Raw genomic sequence first — 24913 nt, forward strand, 5'->3', positions numbered from 1 at the left:
GTAGTTGTATGTGGTAGTTTGTGTGCTTGTATGTGTGGTAGTGTGTGTGGTTATGGTTGTGTGTGTGTGGTTGCATGTGTGTGTGTGTCAAGGGACAAACACATTACAAGTTGGCGTTTCTATATTGAAATACGTAGCTAACAATGTAACTTTGTATGCAAGAGTTTGTTCTACATTGGTCTACCAAAGGACACTCTTGTTGTTACTGTTACCGCCAGCATTCAGTGAAGGGCAGAACCTACTAACCAAACCACCCTCTCACAGCCCTACCAGGCCCCTTGAAAGAAATTTTTCAAAAACGACAGACCAAAATGGTGAATTTTACAGCACATTTTTAATTACATATTCAAATTGTATCAACTTTCAAAGCACAGTAAACAGTAGATGATGACCTTAAAGAACATCAGGTTACCCACCCAGTCATATGTATCCATAGGCATTCTATCAGAGAGCACCAAAAATAGACACAAGTAGTGAATCAGAGAGAACAAAGTAAAAGTGAGACCAACCCCCACATGGTGTGTAGCGAGCAAGCGCCGTGAGCAACCACTAGGGGGAGTTTGGGGGATTGAACTTCTCTTCTGAAAGAGAAGAGTTTCTGGGACAGCCAGCGGACTGTGTGAGATTTTAACCAATGCTCCAATTTACAGACTAAAGATGAATAGAATGATATCAACATGGGAGCGTACAAGATCCACACGCGGGCAAAACTGACCTCTCCTTTGCTAACCTGTCTAAAATGATGCCTAGTCAGCTAATGAACTCTCAGTGGCATGAGGTAACTCCAGTGCCTGTGTGGGGATGGGCAGGAATGTCGTGGAGGCAGGCTGGGGAGAGAGGGCCGGAAACACGCCTTCAATCTAGGGGTCTATAAGGAAGCAACGCGAAATAATGTCCCGACTGGCAATGTCAATTACTGGAGACACATAACCATTGGGGTCTGTATAAGCAACGGCCCCGTCTTAAAGTAATGTAGGAGCCCTATTGACTTATACAATTAAAATAGAAATAACTGCTGAAAATGTCACAATCCTGGGCAGTTTCCACGTCCTTGCATTTTATTAACTCCTCTTATGTTAGCAAAGGTGATCTGGGCTATGACATCACATGGGCCACTGGAATTATTCATGTGGAGAGGGTAAAATTATGCAGCCGTAGTGTCATGGCTGGTGATGGTGTCAGACTCTTGCCTAGTCAGCAGCAGAGGTAAATCTTCCTGTTGCTGTAGTGAGTGTCTCCAAGTTCAAATAGTAACAACTGAACATTGATTCGACGAATTCCAACGTACCCTATCTCCAAGACCAGGATGGCGTGTCAAGTCTGAAACAGACATCGGATTACAATATTGATTACATGGCCCTTCTCAAGGAAATCCCTCTCCTAACAGATGCCATTTCGCAGTTAAGATAACATGAAAAAGAGAGAGGGGAGTAACTTTCCCAAGCTCACACTTAAACTTCTGCTGCTGTCTCTGGGTTTATTCCCTTAATCGACACACTTCACCTCCCATTTTTAGAAATCAGTTTAAGACTGAGCACAAAATTGCGTGATTCCTGTCTCTCACTGAATCTGTAACATTTTTTGCTACTCTGTTGTTTATTGTATATCTATATGGCACAGACATGCGTAAGTACATTTCAATGTCAATAATATAAAACTTTGTTACTGGAGTACTTCTGATTACAGTAGGTAAAGGCAGCGTGGCGCTTTGATGATATTCAGAGAACACTCGGTTTCTGTTTTACCCTTTTTAAATTAAACCGATGGATGATCAGATCATCATGTGTTGTTTCTTTTTACAATATCACCCCGATTACAATCAACACATTTTCCAACCCCTGCCACACTCTCAATGAATCCTGCGGAAGACACAGGAGTGGCGTTTTTACCATGCACCAGTGATTACTGAATAGAAGTCTGGGGGAGTGAGTGAGAGCAGGGAGCCATCATTACTTCAACCACTCACCTGCAGCCTGCAACACTCCAAAATCAGACTCCACCTCCCCTTGTAAATACCACTTCTGATCTAAGATGCTGCCTTCAGAGTGTCATACTAGGGTCTACCGCCAGAGGCCGCTCTTTCCCCCAGTGTTAACTACTTGTCACCTTCCTCCTCTATGATGGGGCTCACTAAAATAACTCACTTGAAGCGACCATTCTGCCTCTCGGGTACCTCCATTGTTCCAGAGCGGATTGAGTCCTCCGAGGCCATCACTTCCGGGAATGTAGACCCTGGAGCAGGGATGGGAGCGTCTCAGGATGAACCCTCAGGCGTCCAAGGTAACAGTGCACCAGCAAATCACCACTTCAGAGTAGAATTATCTTCATTCAAGTGCCCGTTTTCCATGTTCACTATTCCAAGTTTGGTGTTTAGAACTCAGACAGGCAGCAGTTGTGTGACGCTGGAGGGGACGTTTTTAGTGATGCATGGTCCAGAGGAATGCTGGGACTTGTAGTCTTTTCTACCATCGATTGTAGTTCCACAGGGGACTTATTATGTCAATGTCCTGCATCAGAGTGGCTTTCTGGCTCAGCAGCTCTGCTCAGTCATTCTCTGCCACTGATGATTGTGCCCAAGGAGGGAAGTCCAAAGCCGCCCTATTGTTGTACCACAGCTCACAAGTTTTACAGATCCGTGCATGACTAATTAGTGTAGTCGAGTTTTTCCATCAATCTCTGGCAATTGCAGTCTTATCAAACCTAATCTAAAAACAATACTACAAGTCCCAGAATTCTATGACAAATGCGGGGCTGAACGAACTAGTTCACCCGTGACCTTTGGAACTTCTCATCAACGATCTAGATTTCTTAATTTGTAGCCCGCAGCACTCTGCAGGCTGTGACCCCTAAACCCAGACATTAACTCGCCCTACAAGCCAGCCTGTAATTTGCTGTGCTATTTGACTATGGTACCAGCAAGTTCTCAGGCAGAGGCTGGGGTCAAGGTGGTGATTGAGGAAAAATGTGCAATCAAAATTTCTGAATGAATATACAAATATCAGCAGGTGCAAATTATTACTGAGTGTTTTTACAAATCTGAAAGAAAATGTACGAGGATATTGCTGTTTTCGGGGAAATTGAGTCAGCGTGTCATTTACCGGAGCCGCTCCAGACACTTGGCACATTATGAACAATACTTGGACTCGGAGGCGCTTTGTGAAGCGGGGTATTCTCAATAATCCCCGGCGTGGCACGCAGCCTTCTGTAAGATCTTAAGAGTTTACTTTCTCGTTGCTCAAATGGGTGCAATACTAATTTCTGATATTTATATGTTGCTGTCGTCTTGCGAGAAAAACGTCAGTCACTCATAATTACTGAACTTATGAAAATGTCACACACATAGCAATCTGAAACCTTGGCAGCTATGGGCAGGCTCTAGCTGACGACTCCGAGGGACTCCGAGAGGCCTCATGTGACATACAGAGCTGTGCTGTGCATATACGGTCAGTGGTAGGTAACTTAACACTGACCATATATGCACAGCACAGCTCTGTATGTTACACACTGTGGTAACGCGGTCGGATTGGAATCACTCAGGCCTGGTCCCTCGGTCCAGACCACCACGCCCCGCCCGCCAACTTCAGTGTTTGTGATTGTGAATACATTAAAGACAGTCAATGAGTGATTAATAATGAATCTAATGATGATTAAAAGTGATTGTCGGTACGGGGGCCAAGGCGGAAAAAATACACTTACTCACTCACGGACCACGGTCACGGGTCGGGCCGGCTCCTTCTGTTGGTGGCACTGGCAGACACAGGACAGGAGGGCTACTTCCAGGGGCGGGCGGGCAGCGGCCTAGCCACCACAGTACAATAATTAAATTATGGTGGCCGCTCCGGTCCTCTCCTGGTTGGCTCTCGTCACTCGTCGTGCTGATGATGGCTGCAACCTGTAGGGCACACTGACTGCGCAGTTTTCATTGCCCACTATGCAATGCGCATGCGGGAACATCAGTTGCACTCTAGGCAACTGCGCTCAGACGCGCCGGAGGAGGCAGGGCATGACTGCGCGCTGCGCACAGGCACCTCCCTCCTCCCTCCTGAAACGCTTCCGCTTTTTTTTAGGTTGCACTTCAGTGTGCAAATACACCGCCGATCAATCAGGCTTGTTGTTGCTGCTGCAGTATGGGCGGTGCGGCAGGCCTGCTGAACTTGGAGACGGAGTCTAAGACTGAGTGAGTAGTAGACTGGAGTCGCACTCAATCTCAGACACGACGACACACACGCACCTGTGTGACACGGACACTGACACACACTGCCGCTGTGACGGTCGGGTCGGACCGAAAAATCGGCCCTCACTCAAAAAACCGACCCTCTGATCCAAAACCGTCCCCACACCTCTCCAGCCTACCGGGAGATTGCCAGGTGCCCGAAAGCACCAGTCTGGCCCTGACGGAAGCTGAGCAGAGCTCGGGCACCTGGAAAAGGTGGTTGACGAACAAGGTCGGGCAGACTTCCTCCGGCGGCGCCATGGGCAGCAAGGACGACGAGTACGACTATCTCTTCGAGCGAGTACCTCCCGGGAGCCGTCGCGTATTGTTTCCGGTGAACAGGCCGTTGGTTGAGACCCTCGTGCGCTCGCGCAGCTCCCTTTGCGTGGGGTGCACGCGCGGAGAGGAGGGGGGGGAGGAGGGGGGGGGAGGATTGGGGGTGCTCGTGGCTGTGTGTGCTCATGGTATAGGGTCCTGGGAAGCTTGATTCCGGTCCAGGGAAGACATGGCTTGGCAGTTCAGGCTGGACTGTTCCCATGAGGCACAGGGTCAGACTGATTTGCATATGGCCATGTCTGAACTGGGGTGGCGGAGTGAGCTAAAGAACGGTGATGGATTACACCCAGATCAGTAGACTGGGGGTGAGTGTTTGTATTGTCAACGCTCCGTCCATCACCACCTTTGGTTTTTCTTTGTTCGCCCTAAATTGGCAGGGTATGCTCAGACGTGAGTCCCTTGCTCACTTTGCCACTGGATTCAAGCAAGCCCGGCTGAAGACGGCTGTAATGCCAGAAACCGGTCCTGGGAAGCTTGATTCCGGCCCAGGGAAGACATGGCTTGGCAGTTCGGGCTCGACTGTTCCCATGAGGCACAGGGTCAGACTGATTTGCATATGGCCATGTCTGAACTGGGGTGGCGGAGTGAGCTAAAGAACGGTGATGGATTGAACCCAGATCAGTTGACTGGGGGTGAGTGTTTGTATTGTCATCGCTCCGTCCATCACCACCTTTGGTTTTTCGTGGTATACATGGCATGCTCGTGGTTCTGTTCATCCCTTACATGAGTATATAAATGCACCCGGTGGTATGCACTGTAGTGGATACCCCTCAGCGCTCCAAAATAATTATGTACGGGCACCGAGGGGTATGCACTGCACATTGTGTTGTCCACTCCGCCCCTTGACGGAATTCAGCGGAATTAACTCTGCCAATTCCATCCGTCCCTAGCACTGACCTGTTGTCCTCACAGCTAGCACACAGGAATATTGAATGTCTGGGCTATGAGATGTGAGATTAGCAGCCCACACTTGCTGGAAACCGCACAAGCCTTGCCACAGCGATGTAAACACTCAGACCCTTCAAGAGATGCTCTTGTAAAACCATAACTTTTTGTCCACCAGGGTAGTAATGACAGGGAACTAAAAACACTGAAGAACAACAGGAAATGCTTCCATTAAATCGAGGGCATAGAAACAGTTACATAATTTGTTCTGAACTTGAATACGCATATTATTAATAAAAAACAAAAACATTCATGACACGCATTCAAGTCTAAGGAATACATGGTTGAGTAAGTGGAGTCGGAAGGAGTGACCAGACATTATTTGCAGACTGTGTTGGTGGGCTTGACGACCATTTACCGGTATCCCATTCAGTCCATCTTTCCAAAGAAGGTCTGGCTGATAAATGTAATCCTAACAGGCATCTTTTTCCTCAAGTTTTTTTAAAAATAGGTTGACAGCCCTCAACTATGCGCTGTTTTTAGCTCTTTTTTACTTTACCCTAAATTGAGCATGTACACAATCATTGATTTTTTGCCCAAGGAATGCTAAAGTGTCACCACAGATAATAACACATGCTCTAAAAAAAAACGAACACCTGTATAAAATACAAATAAATAATTTTAAAAACTGCGAGCAAAAGGGGAAAAAAAAAATCACCCAAAGTTTATTAAAGTAATGAAAACAAAAAATGACACCTTTTACCTCATTTTCAGGGGCGCTCAAGTGTGAGGTATTCCGGGGCATTGTTGCCAGGTGTAGACGGGCTTGCGGCAGCTGCTTAGCTCAGAGCAGGGTTCCGAGCAGGTCTTGTGCAGACAGCTACCGGGACTCGGGTACCTGAGTCCCGCTAATTAGCTCAGGTTTCATGGTTCACACAAAAGGCCCACTGTTCTGCACCCCGCAATTAGACTGTTCCCGTGGGCGCCTGGAGCGGGTGAGCGCTGCGGTGCTGAAGCCATTCTAAGGCGTGTTAACTTGCCCGTCACTATCACTTGCCTTGGAAAGGCAGCTTGCCAAATTATACCTTAATTACACCTCAAAAGGAGACAAGCGGCATTTCCAAGCCAGCCTTCGCAGATTATGACAGTCTGAAGGAACGGCAGGCACTCTGGGAGTGAAGGCCAGGGTCTCGGGCTCAGTCATGCGTCAATGCCCGCCCATCTGGCCGGGCGGACAGGTGCTTTCAGAGCCCTCTCCTGCTTAATATCCAACATGAAAGACATGAACGGTCCGGTTGGTTAAGTAGATAAAGCGCTCCCAGTTCCCCCTTCGACTATGATAGGGTTTGAAATTCTTAAATGAAGAGGTTATGACAGGCTCTGCTCGGCCTCCACTGAGGGCAGACGAGATCTCGTCACAAATGAAATCAGACATTTGAAAGAAACGGTCACCTGTGACGGGACCGGCAATATGTCGACCACTGAGGAAGTTATCCATGCAGAGCTCGAACTCCCCTACCACCTAAAAGCATCAAGCCATGTTGAATAAAACACCTCTCCTTTCTTTCCCTCAGAGAGCCCAGATCTTCCTTCTATTGTGACTGCACTGGTTAGCTCCAGTTTTATGGATTTATGAGCACATTGGAATGTCGGGATACGCCTGACAGTCTAGGGATAATTTTTAATTATGCTGGCAAATATTCGTGAAATTGGGGAAATGTGTCTACAAGTTTTGCATCACCTCCTCGCATTAAAAAAAGAAAAAACAAGCAGCACTGAAAGCGATCAACGCGATCGCTATTGTAAAAAAAAAAAACCACACCCCGCGAGTGGTGCGCGCGCCACTGTGAAGCATATGTTTTCAATTATTGCGCCCGTGTCTGGGCACGATAAATGAAAACATATGGGCTTTGGTGCGTGTAACAGACACCAATAGGCCATGGATGGAGCTAAGCGACCGCCTATTGCGTGTTCTGTTACAAAACAACACGCACTACAAGCCCAATCAAAAAAGACCATAGGAAATGAACACGCACAAGCGGGTGCATTTCCTAGGTCCATTTTAAAAACCCCGCAGTGTATCACTAGGCGTGAGACCTAAAAAGTGGTGGGAGGTAACAGAGGTTTGGCTCAGGGGGCAGAGGAAGGGGAAATGCAGCACACAGAAGGCAGGGCACGGGTGATAGCGCAACACAGTTTATGGGGGTGGTGGAAGATTCGGATGAGAAGAGACCAGTAAGAGGGGGAAGCACACGGAGGAGAGAGAGCAACATGGAGTAACCAGTTGAGAAAGGCACATCATGGAGATAGCTGGAAAATACATGTGTTGTAATTGCAATAATATAGCGCATATCACCCATGACGAGGAGTTGAGGCGCTTTACAAAGGGCAGCATGCTCTCCCAGAACACAAGGTTAGTGGTTCGTCCAGTGGTTATTGTTGCTTACTGGATTAGTCTAGTGCTCCTAAGGAAAACATTCCATGTTTTTACCCCAGTTTATTTATGGTAGATTAAGGAGTTCGGTGTGATCCTTACAAGGAGAGGAGGGCTTAGGGGGGGTTATGCAGGTTCAGAAAGATTGATGTGGGTATTAATAGATAGGTTACAAGTGATTAGGCACTGGTAGGTTGCAGCTGTGCAAGTTTCAAAGGAGAAGAGGTTGTGATCTTTGAAATGAGGTGTGGTCAATTTTGCAGCTACATAATCAAATAGATACATTTAAATATGCATGTGACTTACAGTAAGTTATACTCAGAAGAGCAATGCAAAGGAATGGAAAATAAGGAGAGGGTCACTTGAAAGAAACAAGCATTCTAAATGCAATAGGTCTCACCCTCGTTTCAGTTAAAGCAATTCTGTTTGTAATTAGGTGGCTTTTTAGATTTGCTTTTTTAGTGTTTTTCAAACTTTCATGTACATAACATGCATATGTATGCATGCATTTATATTTTTATTTAAAAAGATATGCAGATGTATATATATGTTTATATATGTATGCATGTATATATATACAAATACATATATATAAATGCATGCATATATATATATATATATTTTTCTTCTTCGGAGTGCTGTTCACACGGTGCCTCAAGGGAGTGTTGGCGTATATATATATATATATATATATATATATATATATATATTCTTTCATTCATTCATTCATTCATTCCTTTATTCGGTTTTCATGAAAATACAAAAACCATAAATGTACAGTTTTAAAAACGTTGATTAAAAAGTGTTCAATTTCATTCTTTACTTACAATAAAAACTTTAAAAAAGAAAGAAATTACAAATTCAATCAATGAAGTACATTAAAAAATGCCAAGGTTGAGAGTCAATGTTCGAAGACAACTAATACATGGTTAAAACACAAATGGAGGACATCTTATTCTTGCACAGAGTGTACAGCACCAATCTCTACTCCAAGTTTTTTTCTGTGCCTAACACAGAGCTTCAGAAATTGGGCAAAATTTTTTGTAAAACACTCCGCGTCCAGAAATTGCAAGGCGAGGTATGCTGGGCGGCATTGTCTCATACCCAAAATTCCTAAGGTTGGTATTACCCATCTTTTCCTCAACTCTTTATAAGATTCTACAGAACAAAACCACATGCATTGATGTTTGCACTGATACATCATCACAGGGGCAGATTGGCAAAGTTTTGGCCCAGTCATTCATTTTGGGGAAGGTTATCAGATGATGGAATATATTCAGCCTAAACCGTACCAGAACAAACCTATCATATCCACTCAGGGTAAACGTTAGATATGGTTGTATTGTTAAAGTGGTCTGAATCATTAGGTTATGTTGGACAGAACTTTTGTTTACATCCATAACTAATCTGAGCCCCTCCAAGTGACTCATGCACTGTTTTAAAAAATAATTCCTGGGAATTTGAGCTATCAGTACAGGATTGTTGTAATACTTTGACAGACCCAAATCAAATTAAAAAAAAATCTTGTTCTTGAGCCGCCCAATCTTATGCTCATTTTCAAGTTCAAGACAGTCCTTCAGAAGCTCCTGGTTAAATAATGTCTTTGGGGATGACCAAATACGATGCCAGAGTAAGACTGGTTGTACTTTTACTATGTCGGTGATATAGGGTATTCCTAGTTCTACATGGCAGTTAAATGTCGAAGTGCCTCGTGGGACTGCCAACATATACCTTAAAAGGCGTCATCAACCCCTCCATTTTCCAAAACTTTATTCATGAATGCATATTCATCACATATGTATATAGTATTGACAACAGACATGCTATACATCATGCTTTTCAATTTACTCCCAGTCCGCAAATAAATGGTAGAGACTCATCCTCTAGAACATTTCCATACAATTTTGTACACATTATTAGAGTCCTTCATTATTATCAAAACATGTTCCCATACCCACCCGCACTCTCCCCAACTATCCCTCCCCCGCCCATCCAACTCAGGTGTCCAATTTCTCCTAACTGTTCCATTCCAGCTCCCCAGCGCGAACCACTCTCTGCCAGGATTATGCAACAGAAGCTCTTTTAACCACCTCCGTCCCGCCTCAGTGCTCGGTAGCTACTACAGTAATCCCTCAGGGTCTCAGTGGGCTCAGGTGCCCTGGGACAGTGGCAGATCCATACTATCTAATTCTAGTAGCATGACCTCCCAGTCCAGTGCCATCGGGGTTTTTCGCCTCCCGCCTTCTTCCTCCTTTCTAAGGGCAACACATTCCGTTCTACCCCATTTCACCACGTCCGCCCGCCAAGCCTCCGCCCTAGGCGCTCTCGGGGACTTCCACTGCATTGTAATCTTCCTGATCGCCAAGAGGAGAGCTAAGTCCACAAATCGCAGTTTGGGTTTTAATGGTTTGGGGCAAGGACGGGCTCCCACTAAGCAATACAGTGCACTCTCCTTCACCTGGATCTGAGACACCTCTCGCACTGTCCGGCAGACCTCGCTCCAGTAACCGCCCAACTGTGGGCACGACCAAAGCCTGCCTCATCCGCCCTGCAGCGCGGGCACTGATGAGAGGCATCGGGAAACATCCTGTGGATCCTCTCCGGAGTAAGGTATGCCCTATGGAGTATCATGGCTTGAATGTATTTGAATTTCACATTCCGGGAGACTCTCTTTGGATGTTCCAGGGCCTTCCGCCAAGTTATATCAGTAAAATTCTCCCCTGTGTTCCGTGAGCAGGTCTCTCGCAGGGTGTCAAGGGATAATGCAGCATGAGTCCTAAGCCCTGTGTATAGCCATCTTACCAAGTGGCATCATCAACCCCTCCATAACCCCACACTCCAGCCCCGTATATCGCTGTGCTGATACATTTAGATTGATATATCTATATATGTGCATATGTGTGCACGTAGCGAGGTAGAGAGATGTGGGTAGAGGTAGAGAGGTGTAGAGAGAGAGGTAGAGAAATAAAGAGTAGAGTGTGAATAGTAGAGAGTTAGTAGAGTAGTAGAGTAGTAGCGCGAGTAGTTGAGAGAGAGTAATAGAGTGAGTAGTAGAGAGTGAGTAATATAGAGGAGAGTAGTACACAGTGAGTAGTAGGCAGTGAGTAGTAGATGGTAGAGTGAGTAGTAGAGAGTAGTAAAGAGTGAGTAGTAGAGTAGTAATAGAGGGTAGTCGAGAGTGAGTAGTAGAGAGTGAGTAGCAGAGTGAGTAGTAGAGTGAGTAGTAGAGATTAGAGAGTAGTCGAGAGTAGTAGAGTGCGTAGTAGAGTAGAGAGAAGTAGAGAGTGAGTAGTAGAGATTAGTAGAGAGTGAGTAGTAGAGTAGAGAGTAGTAGAGTAGGAGAGAGAGTAGTAGCAAGTGAGTAGTAGAGAGTAGTAGAAAGTGAGTAGAGAGTCGAGAGTGAGTAGTAGAGTGAGTAGTAGAGAGTGAGTAGTAGAGAGTAGTAGAGAGTGAGTAGTAGAGAGTAGTAGAAAGTGAGTAGAGAGTGAGTAGTAGAGTAGAGAGTGAGTAGTAGAGAATAGATATTAGAGAGTGAGTAGTAGAGAGTAGTAGAGTGAGTAGTAGAGAGTGTAGAATATAGATTAGTAGAAAGTGAGTAGTAGAGAGAGTAGTAGAGAGTGAGTAGTAGAGTAGAGAGTAGTAGAGAGTGAGTAGTAGAGAGTACTAGAGAGTGAGTAGTAGAGATTGAGTTGTAGAGAGTGAATAGTAGAGTAGAGAGTGAGGAGTAAAGAGTACTAGAGAGTGAGTAGTAGAGTAGTGAGTAGTAGAGAATAGAGAGTAGAGAGTACTAGAGAGTGAGTAGTGTAGAGTAGAGAGTAGTAGAGAATGAGTACTAGAGTAGAGAGTAGTAGAGACTGAGTAGTAGAGAGTAGTAGAGAGTGAGTAGTAGGGAGTAGTAAAGTGAGTAGTAGAGAGCGAGTAGAGAGTGAGTGGTAGAGAGTGAGTAGTCGATCTTGGAGTTCTACAAATGTAGTTTTCTACTCGAATTCACCAGAAATCTCCATTTGCTGCATACGCCTCTCCTTCATCCAAAAGATGCAGTCTATATGCTTTAACTATAGGTATATTGACTATTTCATTATAACTGTTGAAGCGGCCACCAGCAAAAATGCTAGAGAAGAGACTACAGAGCAGGCACACACAGTGGAGATACAAAAGCAAGTCAAAAGACCATGGTAGAGCCTGGAAAATATTAAACAAAATGCATCCTGTTTACCTCCTTGTAGACCGGCAAAACTCAATCCCAGGATTACTATGTCAACAGGAGTAGCCAGAACCAGAAGGTACCGAATATGTGGCTGAAAAATCCCTGAAACAAAATAAAAATAGGCAGTGACATTAAAATGTGCCTTGAATAACCAGGTAAGAACATTTGCAGAAAACAGGTGTGCTGTAAATGCTTCTTTAAACATCCAACATTAAAACATGCAGTAGTTCTTTTGGGATGATTTGTAAACACAACTATAATTTATTAAAGTACACATACATTGCACCCAAGCAAATTATTCAATTTCAACCACAAAAGGAACATAGATATCACAGGGATGAATTTATTCATGTATTAAAATGAATGATAAGTATACTGCATAGGCAGTTAAAAACAAACAATAGTTGGGTTATACAAAGCTGAACAATTGACGGGACACTGATCAAGTGAATAATATGTGCAAAAAGTGAACAAACAAGGCAAATGGAATGTAATAAGCAGTGGCTGTCAATTAAAAAGTCCGCAGGTAGACTAAAGACAAAAGATTGTCCACTGGATCCCTCCTTGGGGAGGGGGAGGCGGGGGATAAGAGACAACTCAACACTGTGACTGTCAACGTTTCCACCCTAAGGACAAACTCACAAGGCCAACATTGGGACAAAAATAATTAAAGGGTAGCATTCCTACGTCAACTGATAGGCAGGCCAAACAATGACGTGTGGCAATTAAAGATGTGGGTACTCCACATAACTGTCTGGATAAGTACTGAGAGCATCTGTAAATTAACAGCAATCAAATTAAGATCATGGAACACTGGATGTCTTTGATGAACGCAGCCAATTCAACTGGCAATGGGGAAACTCTAATATCTCAAAATACGAAACAAAGAAGGGACTATGTACCCTTCTGATTAGTGGCTTGGGTAACTAGAAATGTATAAGGCAGTGCAATTGAAGCTTTCCAAAGAGGCTGGTTAAGTTGGTGCAACTCGATCATCACCATCCCGAAGAGCAGCCATTAAATATCCAAAGCACTCTAAATTACATTTCATATGACAAGTAATGGACTGAAACAACCACGTCTGAAATTAAGCATGCAACATTTAACTAACAAACCAATTAAAGGGTGACATATACTTCACCCAACTAGAAAAATACTGCACCTTCCCATAAATGATTTAACCTCTGATGGGTATCCCAATGAAAATCTTTTCAAATCTATATCGATTTTACCCTTTTCATACGCATTTTTATAATTTAGAATGTGTTCTTGTATTGTGATATGCCTTCAGCCTATGAAGCTGGAAAGAACAATACAGGGCAGTTTTCAGATCTACTATAGCAACAAAGAAGCACGAACATGAATTTCCAACTTTGGTAATGTAATGGATCTACAGACTACACTTCATAGCCTTCTTTAGTGTAATTTCCTGATCAAGGGGATAAAGGCAACCAACAACACAAAAGTATTGTGAACATCTAGCAAAAAAAGTGTAACAATAAGTAACAGACAATTACTTCAAAATGTACATGTTCCGTTTACCTCACCTAAAATAGACATGACCTCATCAAAAGGCAGCTCTATGGTTATCCTCTATCCAGTCCACCCAGTTTAGCCATTTAGGCCTGTGAGAAAGTGCCATCTTTCTTGCATTGGTATGTCCTCACTTTTTGCTGAACTGCTGATGTGTTTTGACTGAGTGTGCCCTGAGCTCCTGCCAACCAGGTGCCCAGGGTCTGTGTTCCTTCCCTAAAACTGTGTTGAAACTAAAACCCAATTGGCATCTCTGGCCACCTTTCAGCCCCTAGTAGATGGTACCCTAGGTACCCAGGGCATGGTGACCAGAAAAGACCCCTAAGGGCTGCATCACTTATTGTGCTACCCTTAGGGGCCCTGTACCGTGACACCCACACACTGCCTTCGCAGGCCGAGTGTCTAAGTACAATACTAAAAAAAGAGTCGACATGGCACACATCCCTGTGTGCCATGCCCACAAGACCCACTGCCCTGGCATACCTCAGTCACCCCTCTAGCCGGGTGCCCTATGCCAGTGGTGTGTGCACAGGTGCACGAGTCCTGTGCCCCTACAGTACCCAGGGCCATTCCTGGGCACTGTAAGTGCAGTGATGCCATTAAGAGTATATGGTGCTGGGAGGTCGTCATTACGAACTCCACAGCACCATAATGGCTACACTGAAGACTGACAAGTTGGATATCAAACTTCTCAGCACATTAAACCCGCACTGATGCCAGTGTGGGATTTAATATAAAATGCACAAGAGGGCAACTTTGAGATGCCCCCTGAAAACCTAACCTACAACCCATGTGTGGTCTGAGAGGCTGCCACACAGCAAACACGTTGCTGGACCCCTCGGTGGAGAGCCCCCGCTCTCCTGGGCCTGCAACAATGCACATCCTGGGCGAGGTGCTAGGTCTCCTCCCCCAGGATGGGCAGGGGGAAGCTTCAAAGGCCTGCCGCATTTGTGAGCTTCTCCAGGCCACTTACTGTACCCAGCAACTGGCCCCCACCAGTTCTGACCCCCACTCCGGCGGGAAGACTGGCGGGAAACCCTTCAACAGAAAGGGGGGTGTGCCAGCCAGAGCCAACCCCACCCCTCAGGTGGGAGAGGCGAGGTGAAGCATGACCCCTGCCTACGGCCATCTTGAAGATGGGGAGCCCGGCCCAATCACAGCTAGGCCCCTGCCCCCCTCCCACAGTAGAGGAGCCGATTAGGGGTTTTGCCCACCCCAGGACAGGGACCTATTGGTCCTTGCCCTTGCCCTACCTGTAACGCCCCTATATTCAGTCTTTAGGGGCACCCTGAACCTTCCTTCCTCAGATCCCGATAAGAAAACAAGAAAGAAGATCAAGAAGAAGAAGACCCGCTGTGCAGCTGCTAACAACAGGACGACACCAACTGACTTGGCCCCATCCCTACCGGCCTGTCGACCCTGGAACCTGCCTCTGCTAAATCCCGGCTACTCCTGCAGACAGCAACCTTGGACAACCCGGAGGACCTGCCTGCCTTGAACCTCTCAAAGACTGGGACTCCCCTGAGCAGAGGCTCTGCTCAAACAACCATACCCCTGGTGCCAGCCAGGAACCGCGAATCCAGCCCACTCTGCACCCGCCGAGCCCGGCCTGTGCCCGACTGACCCAAGACCACGAGGACGACCCCCCGGCGACTGGGACCCGAAGTCCAGTGCCCAAAGACCCTCCTCGACTACCCAGATGACGCCTACAGCCTCAGAACCAGGGACCCCTCCAACCGCGACCAGCCGAGGGTAAGAGTTCCCGACACCCAAAGACACCCCTGCACCATGTGCCCCACGGCCCCCTGTGCCCTACTTTGGGGTACTTACCTCTTCTCCAAGAACCCAAATTACCTCTCGAAGTGGTGGTCGCACCTAAAGAATCGCCGTCCCAGAGCCTGCAGCCTTTACTCACTTTGTAACTTTTCCATTGGATAACATTGAGCGCCCGACGGCTCAAAAGCACCCTGCACCCAGCCGCCCGAGTGCCGCTGGAAGTGCCACTACTACCCTACTCTACTCTACTCTACTTCCCCACTTGCCCTGAGTAAGTGACCAGGAGCTCAACTCCCACCGCCGCGTGGCCTGCCTGCTGGCAGCCACCAACCGAAGGCTCCCTACCCTCCATTGGATTGCATTGGGCCTACTTTCTCAGCACCCGGCTGCCCATGTGCTGCTGAGGGTGTAACAACGTTACCTTTCCAACCCTAGGAGACCCCAGAGTCTATGCCCAGAACCTTAACCTCCCCAGTCGAGTACTCACCTGAAAGACGATAACTCACTTTCCTTCAATAGGCTAACGTTGACTGGTTTTCATTGAAATTTCTTCTAAGTGTCGATTTTTGAAACTTTAAAATATTGTTCTAAAATCAGACCAATAACGATTTCCGAAATACTCACCTGGGATCAGGAGAGAAGCCAGTGCTGTACTTTCTAGTTCAGTATTGAACCGCAAAAGTAAACTTAACTGTACAAAGCCACCATTCAGTTGGCACACGAGGGAGACTATCCATGGTAATGGGGAGATACCGCTAGTCTTACTTGGAATGTTCGAGGGAATAATAACATTCACAAGATATATCAAGTCTTGATAGGAACTGTATTAATATAGAACTACAACAGGACAACAAAGTCTGGGTCTGATGAGGTTGCAAGAAGGTGGAATTAATTTAGATGTGTGTCAGCATATTCTAGCTAATTTAGATCCTAATTAAATAAGAGCATGCCATTTCGGCTACCACACTCTCTCCCAGATCTAGAACAGAGATGTACAATAATGCAGGAAATATTGGACAGGGAGCACGACACCTACAATGGGTATGCACCCAATATTGAAAAGCTGTCCTTCTTGTGTACGTTAGTGGTAAGTCAAAGCATCTCACCATGGTCAGTAATTTAGGGAACTGATGTTAATATGATGTTAGACACTACCTTGGACTAGCATGTTTCAATGCCTAGCCAGGCCTCTCCAATGGCTACGTCTCTACTATAGATCTGTGGCCACCCCCAACTGCTAGACCTGTGGGGTTATAGCAACCCTATATCCAAAGAGTTCACATTTTACTTTGGGCATGAGAATTGACTATTGGTTGGGGACAAGAGGTTGGATGGTGGATATTGGCCACCTGGGCTGCACTCCACCATCATCGAATTTATATTGCTAGAATACACTGAGGAAGCAGATAGGAAAGTAAATTCTCTTGGAAACGTATGCAGTGGGGGGAAACATGGGGATAGGAGTGAGGGAAGCAGGACACGGACTAGTTGTACAGAAGCTTTGACATCTTGACAGCCTTCATTGAATTCTACAGTAACCTATAGTCCTCTAAATACTCTTTGCAGTTGGATACCATACACAAGTATTTTGTGCATATAGTTTTAGTATGGCTGGAAAATGAGCATTCAGAGATACTATTTTCACGATCGCAATAGAGGAAAAAGGAACAGCGGTGAGAACAATAGAGTAAGGGAGGTATCCTGGAAGAGATAATCTGCCAGCTGAGATTAATAATAAAAAAAACTTAGATATCACTACACCACACCTAATTTCCATGTATGAGGTGGTCCTTTCTATTTGCAAGGCTGGGTAGGATGTAGGTGGTGGAAGAGCATAGAATATCTGGCAAAAGTTAAATTGCTTTGCATGTATCCTATGATTAGGGTATGTACATATACATACATTGCATAGAAAACAAAATAAGGTATCCAATTTCTCCCTTCCTATTTGTGCTGGCACTAAAGCCCCTAGAAGCTACAATGCATCCCACAACACCCAGGGCATTTGTTTCTTTAATAGAATAAGTCTGTCGATATACACGGAGGACATCTAGCGGTTTCTTATAAACCCGGGATTAAATTTAAATTCTGTTAACCGATCATTCCTAGCATTTGGCGAGTGATTCCATCCATCAACCAAACAGAACGTTGTTCTTTTTCATATAGTTGGGCATCAGTCCAAATGTGTTCATTCACAAACCTGCAGGAACTAAACTACCCTTCCAACATAAATTTACGAGCAAGAAAAAGGGCCAAAAATAACAATAGAGGAGGTCTCCTTGAACGAAAACTACTCAAACCAAGGAAAGAAAGAACGATTTGTATTACCATGTACAACATAGTATCCAACAAAGTAAGTAAGACAGTCAATAAACACTGGCGCATTTTGAACAGTGGATCTTTGAATTTTCCCAAACCAATTTTCTCACATTCACATGGGAGAAACCTTGGAGACATGATAGTTCATACTAGACCACGCGATAAGGAGAATCTGGGCACATTCCAGAGGTTTCTTGCCCCCCCCATACAGCCAACAACTTGGGAACAGAGACAATTGACCAATTGCAACTTAAAATGTGTCATATACATGATCACCTGCCCTTTCCATCTCCACTATGTATCTCCTACTAGGTATGACACAATGAATAATCAAGACACGCATATGCGAACATCGCAGCAATGTGAGATGTGACCATGCCACTATGAAAATGTACACTACATTGAGAAGAGGCACACAATACAGGATTTTCATTTGACAGTTCTTGAACAAATTCATACCGATGTCCAATTATATGAAAAAGAACAATGTTGGGTTTTCAGGTCGCAAGCCCATATCAAGGGGATGAACTACAATATACCCTGGGGCCATTTCTCCTGAATACCATTCTTTGCTAAAGGATATTTCTGGAATGTCCGAAATTACCCAGTGAACATTGAAACAACAATTTTACAGTCTGACTGGCCCTATGGATATAAACATGTACCTACTACCTTTTTTTTTTAGCCCTTTTTAACACCATATTTAAAACAAAAATGGATGTTATCTCTGGTGCAATCACAACCAAAAAACTTTTTAAAGGCATTTTTCATTCGTTTCAACCTTTAAGTGTTTCTAGGGTCCCATTTTGACACTAGCATGATAGGAACCCTTCCTAATTTAACCGCTGGACAGAGACTCACTATATACCCCAATTTGGAAACTGCGAGATAAAAAATATCTTTTTGTTGGACCTTTTCTTTTTTGCAGTTTTTTCACATTCTCACTTGGGAATTTATCATTTATAACACATACACTTGGTTACATTTATCCAAAATGTATACAATTTAATAGAATGATATCTTTTATGAAATATTCTTACTTATCATTTTTCTTTTCTTGGCAATTTATTGCAAGACTGTGGTCCGTTTAACAGCTGTTTAATACCTTAATGAAAACCCGGCATGAACAACCAGCAAGTTGTTCCACTATGGGGGGCCATCTGGAATAGTGTACGCTCTAGCCTTTTTGCGCACATGAGGACGTTCATGTTCCTCCCAGTCAAATACAGACGTTTCTCTGGCAGCCCTGCTACATCGTCGGAGCCACAGGCAGGTCATTGTCAATTTGCAAGGGAGTAGCTTTGACAGAGTGAGAACGGTTAAGTAAGATTAAGCAAGAAGACTATAGAAGGTCTTCTTGACCACTGCCCTCTATTTTATATTTGGCATATATTTTGTCTTACTTGCTTGCTTGCTTACATGGTCCGACTACAAGTGCCCCTTCCCTTGTTGAGGTCATGAGGCCAGAATTTTGGCTATAACATGTAGGTTATATTTACTAACAGTACCAGAAGACATAGACATTTATAGTTAACTTCGTAACTACCTGTACTTAAGATTTTCACAGTAATAATAACATGTATGGAATACCAACCCTAAGGTGCAATACATTTTCCCTGAAATAAACTCTATGTCAGGAACGGAGGCGAGGATTATGCTTTATCTTTCTGCACCTTAATGGCAGCAGCCATTTTAAAGTCACCAAAACAAACTACTAGTCCCGTGAAACATAGGGAATAGCACAAGAAAACAATAGAGTGTCCATGGATAGAGTGTCCCTTGTCCTCTGCACCAATCACAGAGCTCTGAGGTGATGGTAGTCCTCAGTCACTGTCCAATCTCCCCCTTTCTTCGCTGCTTGCAGCCGAATAAGTCCTGTTTTACTTCTCGCATTGTGATTTCACAGTTTTAAGTTGATATAGTGGTTACTCAGTTATAATTGATTTGCTCAGTTCTATTCGTTTTTATGTGCAATGCCTGTTCTCACTGGGTTTTTCAGATTGTGTTTCCCCTAAGGCATTTCTCGAGCCTTCATGTTCTATTGCCTTTATTGGTACGCCGCGCGCCGGCTGTCAACCGACACGTGACGCTTATTTCGTGATTTATTGCCTTCATTAGTAAGACGCGCGCCAGCTGCCGACCAACACGCGCCACTTATTTTGTAAATAATTGATCTTGGTCATTCGCGTTTGCTAAGCACGAGTCAGCCGCTACTCGGCTGACTCGCTTCCAGCCGTGGGAGCATTCCTCCCTAGCTCGCCTTGCGTTGTTCCACTGCTTGAGGGCGCGTGTGCACGTCCTCCCCACTGCGTGCGTTCCGGAGGTTCCGCGCATTTTTCAATCTCGCAACGCACTGCAGTGAGCGAGACTGCGCCTGCCTTTACACCTCTTGCCGGTCTGTCTCTGCCATTATATAATCTAGTCAAATTAGTTTTAAAAAATGGGCTAACCTAGAACTAATTGCAATACAATTTCTGTGAGTGGATTCTTACTGAAAATTTTCCGTAGAAAACGCTGGTGAAAAGTCTACCACTCTATCATGACGCGTTAATCCAGTATGGCGGATTTTTCAAAATTTGAGATATAGGGTATAACGGTTTATATGCCCATGTGTGGTACCATTTTATATGTTTTTAGGGATGGGAAAGTCAAAAATAACATCAAAAATTGTTTCTGATGACCATGTCAGATAGACAAAGTTAGTATAATTTTTTCGTTGACTTCTAAGACAAAGTGTGACGGAACGTAAATATTACAATTAACTTTTGAAATAAAAAGTTTGCTATTGTTTGTGTTTTGTTCTGTAACTTTGTTTTTTTGTTAATCAAAAATGTTTCATTTATGTGTTACAGGTTATTGGAGTTGTTGTGAGATACAGTGAAAATGGACGTAGAAAAGTGTGTCATTTGTGATGTGGTGTCAAGAAGATGACTATGTATCTGTACTCACTGAAAGAAGAGTGACTGGAATTCAAAAAACATGCAAGGAGAGAAAAAGATCTAAGTTTCACGTTTGTGTTGGGCAGAAAGTTCACAAGAAATGTAGAACGCGTTTTGTTAACTTGAAAACTCCGTTCCAGGAGAAAGAATCAGATCCCACAACTTCTCGTGTTCTACGTTCGTGTGAAACCCCATCTTAATGACCGTTGAAAATGTTCCCGTTGGAGTCACAGTGGCGATAATGCTCATCCCATGAAAAGTACCATGGCCATCTATTGTAATAATATTGTGAACAATATTATCAGCTGCATATTGAACTAATTTCGGAGGACTTTCAGAAGGTTCCACAAGGACAGGTATAGTATTTCCTCTTTCTACTGCAGATGAACGTTCAAAACTAAGAACTTCTGAATAGGAGCTGCAGAATCCCATATGATTTACTGCTTCAACTACAAATCTCGAGCTTGTATTGTCATGTAATTGAAATGCCAGCCCTAACTGCAACAATGCAACTAAGACTCGTGGGCGCACAGCTTGCAAAATTGCATGTCCTATAGAGGCTACTTTTCTCTCTCTGTTGGTTTTATCAGTAACAAAAACTGACAATAAGAGCCTTAACGAATCAGGAATATAGCTCACATTATAGTCAACACTACTCATGTTTTCAATGGGTGGATATAGTTCTGGTTCTACAGGGATGTCTTTAATATAATTTCTTATTATTTCAGCAGCTGCCATAAGGAGATTGTTTTGATCCTCTTCAACATGTTCATGGCTATGACTGAGGTACTCTTGCAATACATGAGCAGCTGTACTTTTAAAAGTAACGACATCGGCAGTCCCTGCAACTGTTCCTATGAAGATTTCATCTTCAAAATGCTCTTTTGAGTTTTTGTTTCATATACTTCGAACTGTATGGTTCGCTATCTTCTGGCAGTAATTCTCACATTTTATTAACAAGTTCTTTAACAGTAGCTTGTTCTTCATCATTTTCCTCCATGTATTTAACTACTTGAAGAAAAGTTTCCTGGCGAACTGAGTCCTCTGGTCGACCTGAAGATATTGGAGGGTGTGACGGGGTGGGTCGTACACCGGAGGAGCCAGACAAGATACGGGAATGGTGGTCCGCCGTTCCCCTCCCACCATCTTCTGTCCCCTTTCAACAGCAGTATAACCCTCACCTGAAAGACAAATGGTTCCCGGATGATCAGCCCCTATGGAGTCGGGAGGAAGAAAAGGACCATGGCTCCTTTAACTGGGGATATCAGCTAGGTGAGACTCCTCCCCTGGTTGACGACGTCACGCAGGACCCATCAAAAGAAGGCGGAACCAGGAAGAAGACGGACGGCGTTTCCCAGGAGGTAGAAGGCGATCGAGAGCGGAGGAGAGCCAACCCGGAGAGAGAGGAAGAAGTAGACGAGATATCCAAGGCCCAGAGTAACATCAGCGTTGCCGACAAGCCAGGAGGCCAACGACTCCACGAGCCGCCCCGCCACGGTCCCACGGGAGGAGCGTGGCCTGAACAGGTACGGGGCAGGGTAGCGGGTTGGGTGGGCCGGCGTAACTCTCCTGCGGTGTAACGACCCACCTGTTCTTTGTACATAGCCTGTACATATATGTATATAGTCCTTAGAGTGAGTACTCTCTACCCTCCTCACGAGCACTTGTTTTCACAACCGCAGTATCGTGTGGACACCGGAGCAATCGGTTTCCTTCACTCCCGGTCCCTCGTGCCTTAAGCCAGGACGATCGTCCTAATACCTATGATTGTTTCTTTTTTTTTTTGGAATCGCCCTCTGAGAGAGAGACCCCTGATCCCCGGAGGACCTATACTCTGGCTTATCCTATTTGCAGCAGTCACAGTCTGGAGCCCTTAAAGAACACCAAAACGGACCCGGCGGCGTTCGCCAGAGAAAGACTCACAAGCTGGCAGAAAAGAGTCTTTATGAAAATAAAACCTTCACTTAAAAGCACCATTAAAGCCTCTGCCTCAGTTCCTCTTGTCCCCCTTGCCCCTCTTGCCCCGCAACAACTGGTGTCAGAAGTGGGATTTCCATCCCAGTCCATCTGTAACCCCAAGATAGACGCCCTCATTCAACACATCATAAAGGGGCAAGAAAAGTTGAAATGGGCAGTTGAGAGGCAACTAACCTCCGCCCAGGCAGACAGGGAGATGTTCCAAAACACCATCACAGCCCATATAGAAAGCCTCCAGAAGACTGTGACAGTTCCAAACGTGTCAATACCTATTGAGGCCCGAACCCCTGTCCCAAACCCCTCTGGAATCGCATTACAGAAATATGTGCATGGAGAAGACTGACGCATTCCTATTGAACTTTGAGCGAGCCGCCAGAGCGTTGGGCTGGCCAGGGGAAAAATGGCCATTTTTTCTAGCCCCGTTGTTGACAGGCAAGGCACAATTCGCCTACCAGATGGCCAACCCCGTGGGAAATGCTCCCTATCACATTATCAAGGAGGTAATACTAGACCATCTAGGACTCGACGTGGAAGCTTATAGAGTCCGTTTTCGGAAAGAACGAGGAACCCCTGGCGAAAACCCTAAAACACTCTTTTTTCGCCTCAAAATGGCCGCGGATAAATGGTTAAAACCCGCTACCAGTACCAAGGAAGAGGTGATGGACAAAATTTACCTCGAGCAGTTCATGGAGGCAATTCCATATGCCTCCCAAAGATGGTTGAAGCAGCATTCTGGACTCACCATAGAACAGGCCATAGAGATGGCAGCGAACAGTGAGAAAACCTGGAAGGGTGTGCCTCCCTCTAAGGTGGAAAAGAAACCCAAAACCGTGATGGATCATATGAAGCCCAAACAGTTCAGGATGGACTCCCCTCTCATGCGTGGGCCACAATGCTTTGAGTGTGGCGAATGGGGCCACATCGCACGACTATGTCCAAGAAAGAGACCGGCGGAGGTGCCTATGGAAGTAGGGTATCTTCCCAAGATGGTTCTGTACTCGGCGGAAATGGGAGCATCCTTTTACGTGAGTGTGAGGATGAATGGCAACCTGGTAAAAGCCCTTCTAGATTCGGGGTGTAGGCAATCAGTGGTTCAGGAACGCTTTGTTCTCCCCAACCAATATGTCCCAGGGGCGGTGGTTCATATACGTTGCATACATGGGGACGTTAAACCCTACCCCCTTGCACAAGTAACCATAAGGCTTACAGACAAAGAACCATGCACAGTGAAAGTAGGGGTCGTAGACTCACTACCTGAAGACGTCATCCTAGGGGTGGATAACCCAGGGTTCCTGTCCCTTTTTCAGAACACTATAAATAGGCCAAAAAAGGCTGTAGAAGGCCCTAAAAACACCCTAATTACTCCTGATCCTTAGGTCCTAGACCGTAGCTTTAGGTTTGCACAAGCCGATGACACTACCTTGTATAATGCCTGGGAAAATACCCACGTGTCACTGAGTGTCCATCCTCCCACTTATCCACGGTTTGTTATAAAGAACGACTTACTGTATCGGGAACAAGAAGGAGGCAACACGCAGCTGATAGTACCCGTGTCCTTCCGGGAACAAGTGTTGTTCTTTGCACATGCCCACCTCACGGCTGGTCATTCAGGGAAGGAGAAGACCACTGAGAGCATACTGCGCTATTTCTACTGGCCTGGAATCTACAGAGACATCCAGAACGATTGTACAAGGTGTGAGATCTGCCAAAGGAATACACACAGACCTCCAGCAGCACCCCTACGACCCCTACCCATCATCGGAACCCCTTTTGAAAGGGTGGGTATGGACTTGATAGGTCCCATGACGAAATCATCGAGGGGGCATCTATACGCACTCGTAATAGTCGACTATGCGACCAGGTTTATAGAGGCCTTTCCACTGAGGGCCCCAACCACGTCCAACATTGCAGAAAAATTCGTGGAATTGTTTTCGAGGGTAGGATTTCCGAAGGAGGTCCTAACGGACCAGGGCGCCCCGTTTACTTCACGCTTAATGAAGGAAGTCTGTAAAACCCTGGATCTACATCATATACGAACATCAGTCTATTACCCACAGACTGATGGACTCGTAGAACGCTACAATCAGACCTTAAAAACCACTCTAAAAAAATGCTTACCGCGGAAGGACCCGATTGGGACCGCCTCCTACCATTGGCCCTATCTGTACTCCGGGCCCAGAAACAGACAGCCTGGGCTGCTCAGCCTTTGAATTACTGTATGGACGCCTCCCAAGGTCATTGTTGGAAATAACAAAAGACACATGGGAAACAGAAAGTGAACAAGAACAGAATTC

General features: G+C 45.2%; 1 protein-coding gene across 2 annotated transcripts in view; it reads right to left on the reverse strand.

Moving 5' to 3' along the window:
• NUP155 (nucleoporin 155) overlaps positions 1-24913 on the reverse strand; it is an 898957-nt gene that overhangs the window by 722036 nt on the left and 152008 nt on the right. For both annotated transcript variants that reach the window (XM_078674974.1, XM_078674975.1), the window contains exon 5: positions 12085-12177. In XM_078674974.1, the coding sequence (XP_078531100.1) occupies positions 12085-12177 (93 nt within the window). The remainder of the gene's footprint in view (positions 1-12084; positions 12178-24913) is intronic.

Source organism: Lissotriton helveticus, chromosome 2_1, assembly GCF_964261635.1.
Source record: "Lissotriton helveticus chromosome 2_1, aLisHel1.1, whole genome shotgun sequence".
In the NCBI taxonomy this organism is placed as follows: Eukaryota; Metazoa; Chordata; class Amphibia; order Caudata; family Salamandridae; genus Lissotriton; species Lissotriton helveticus.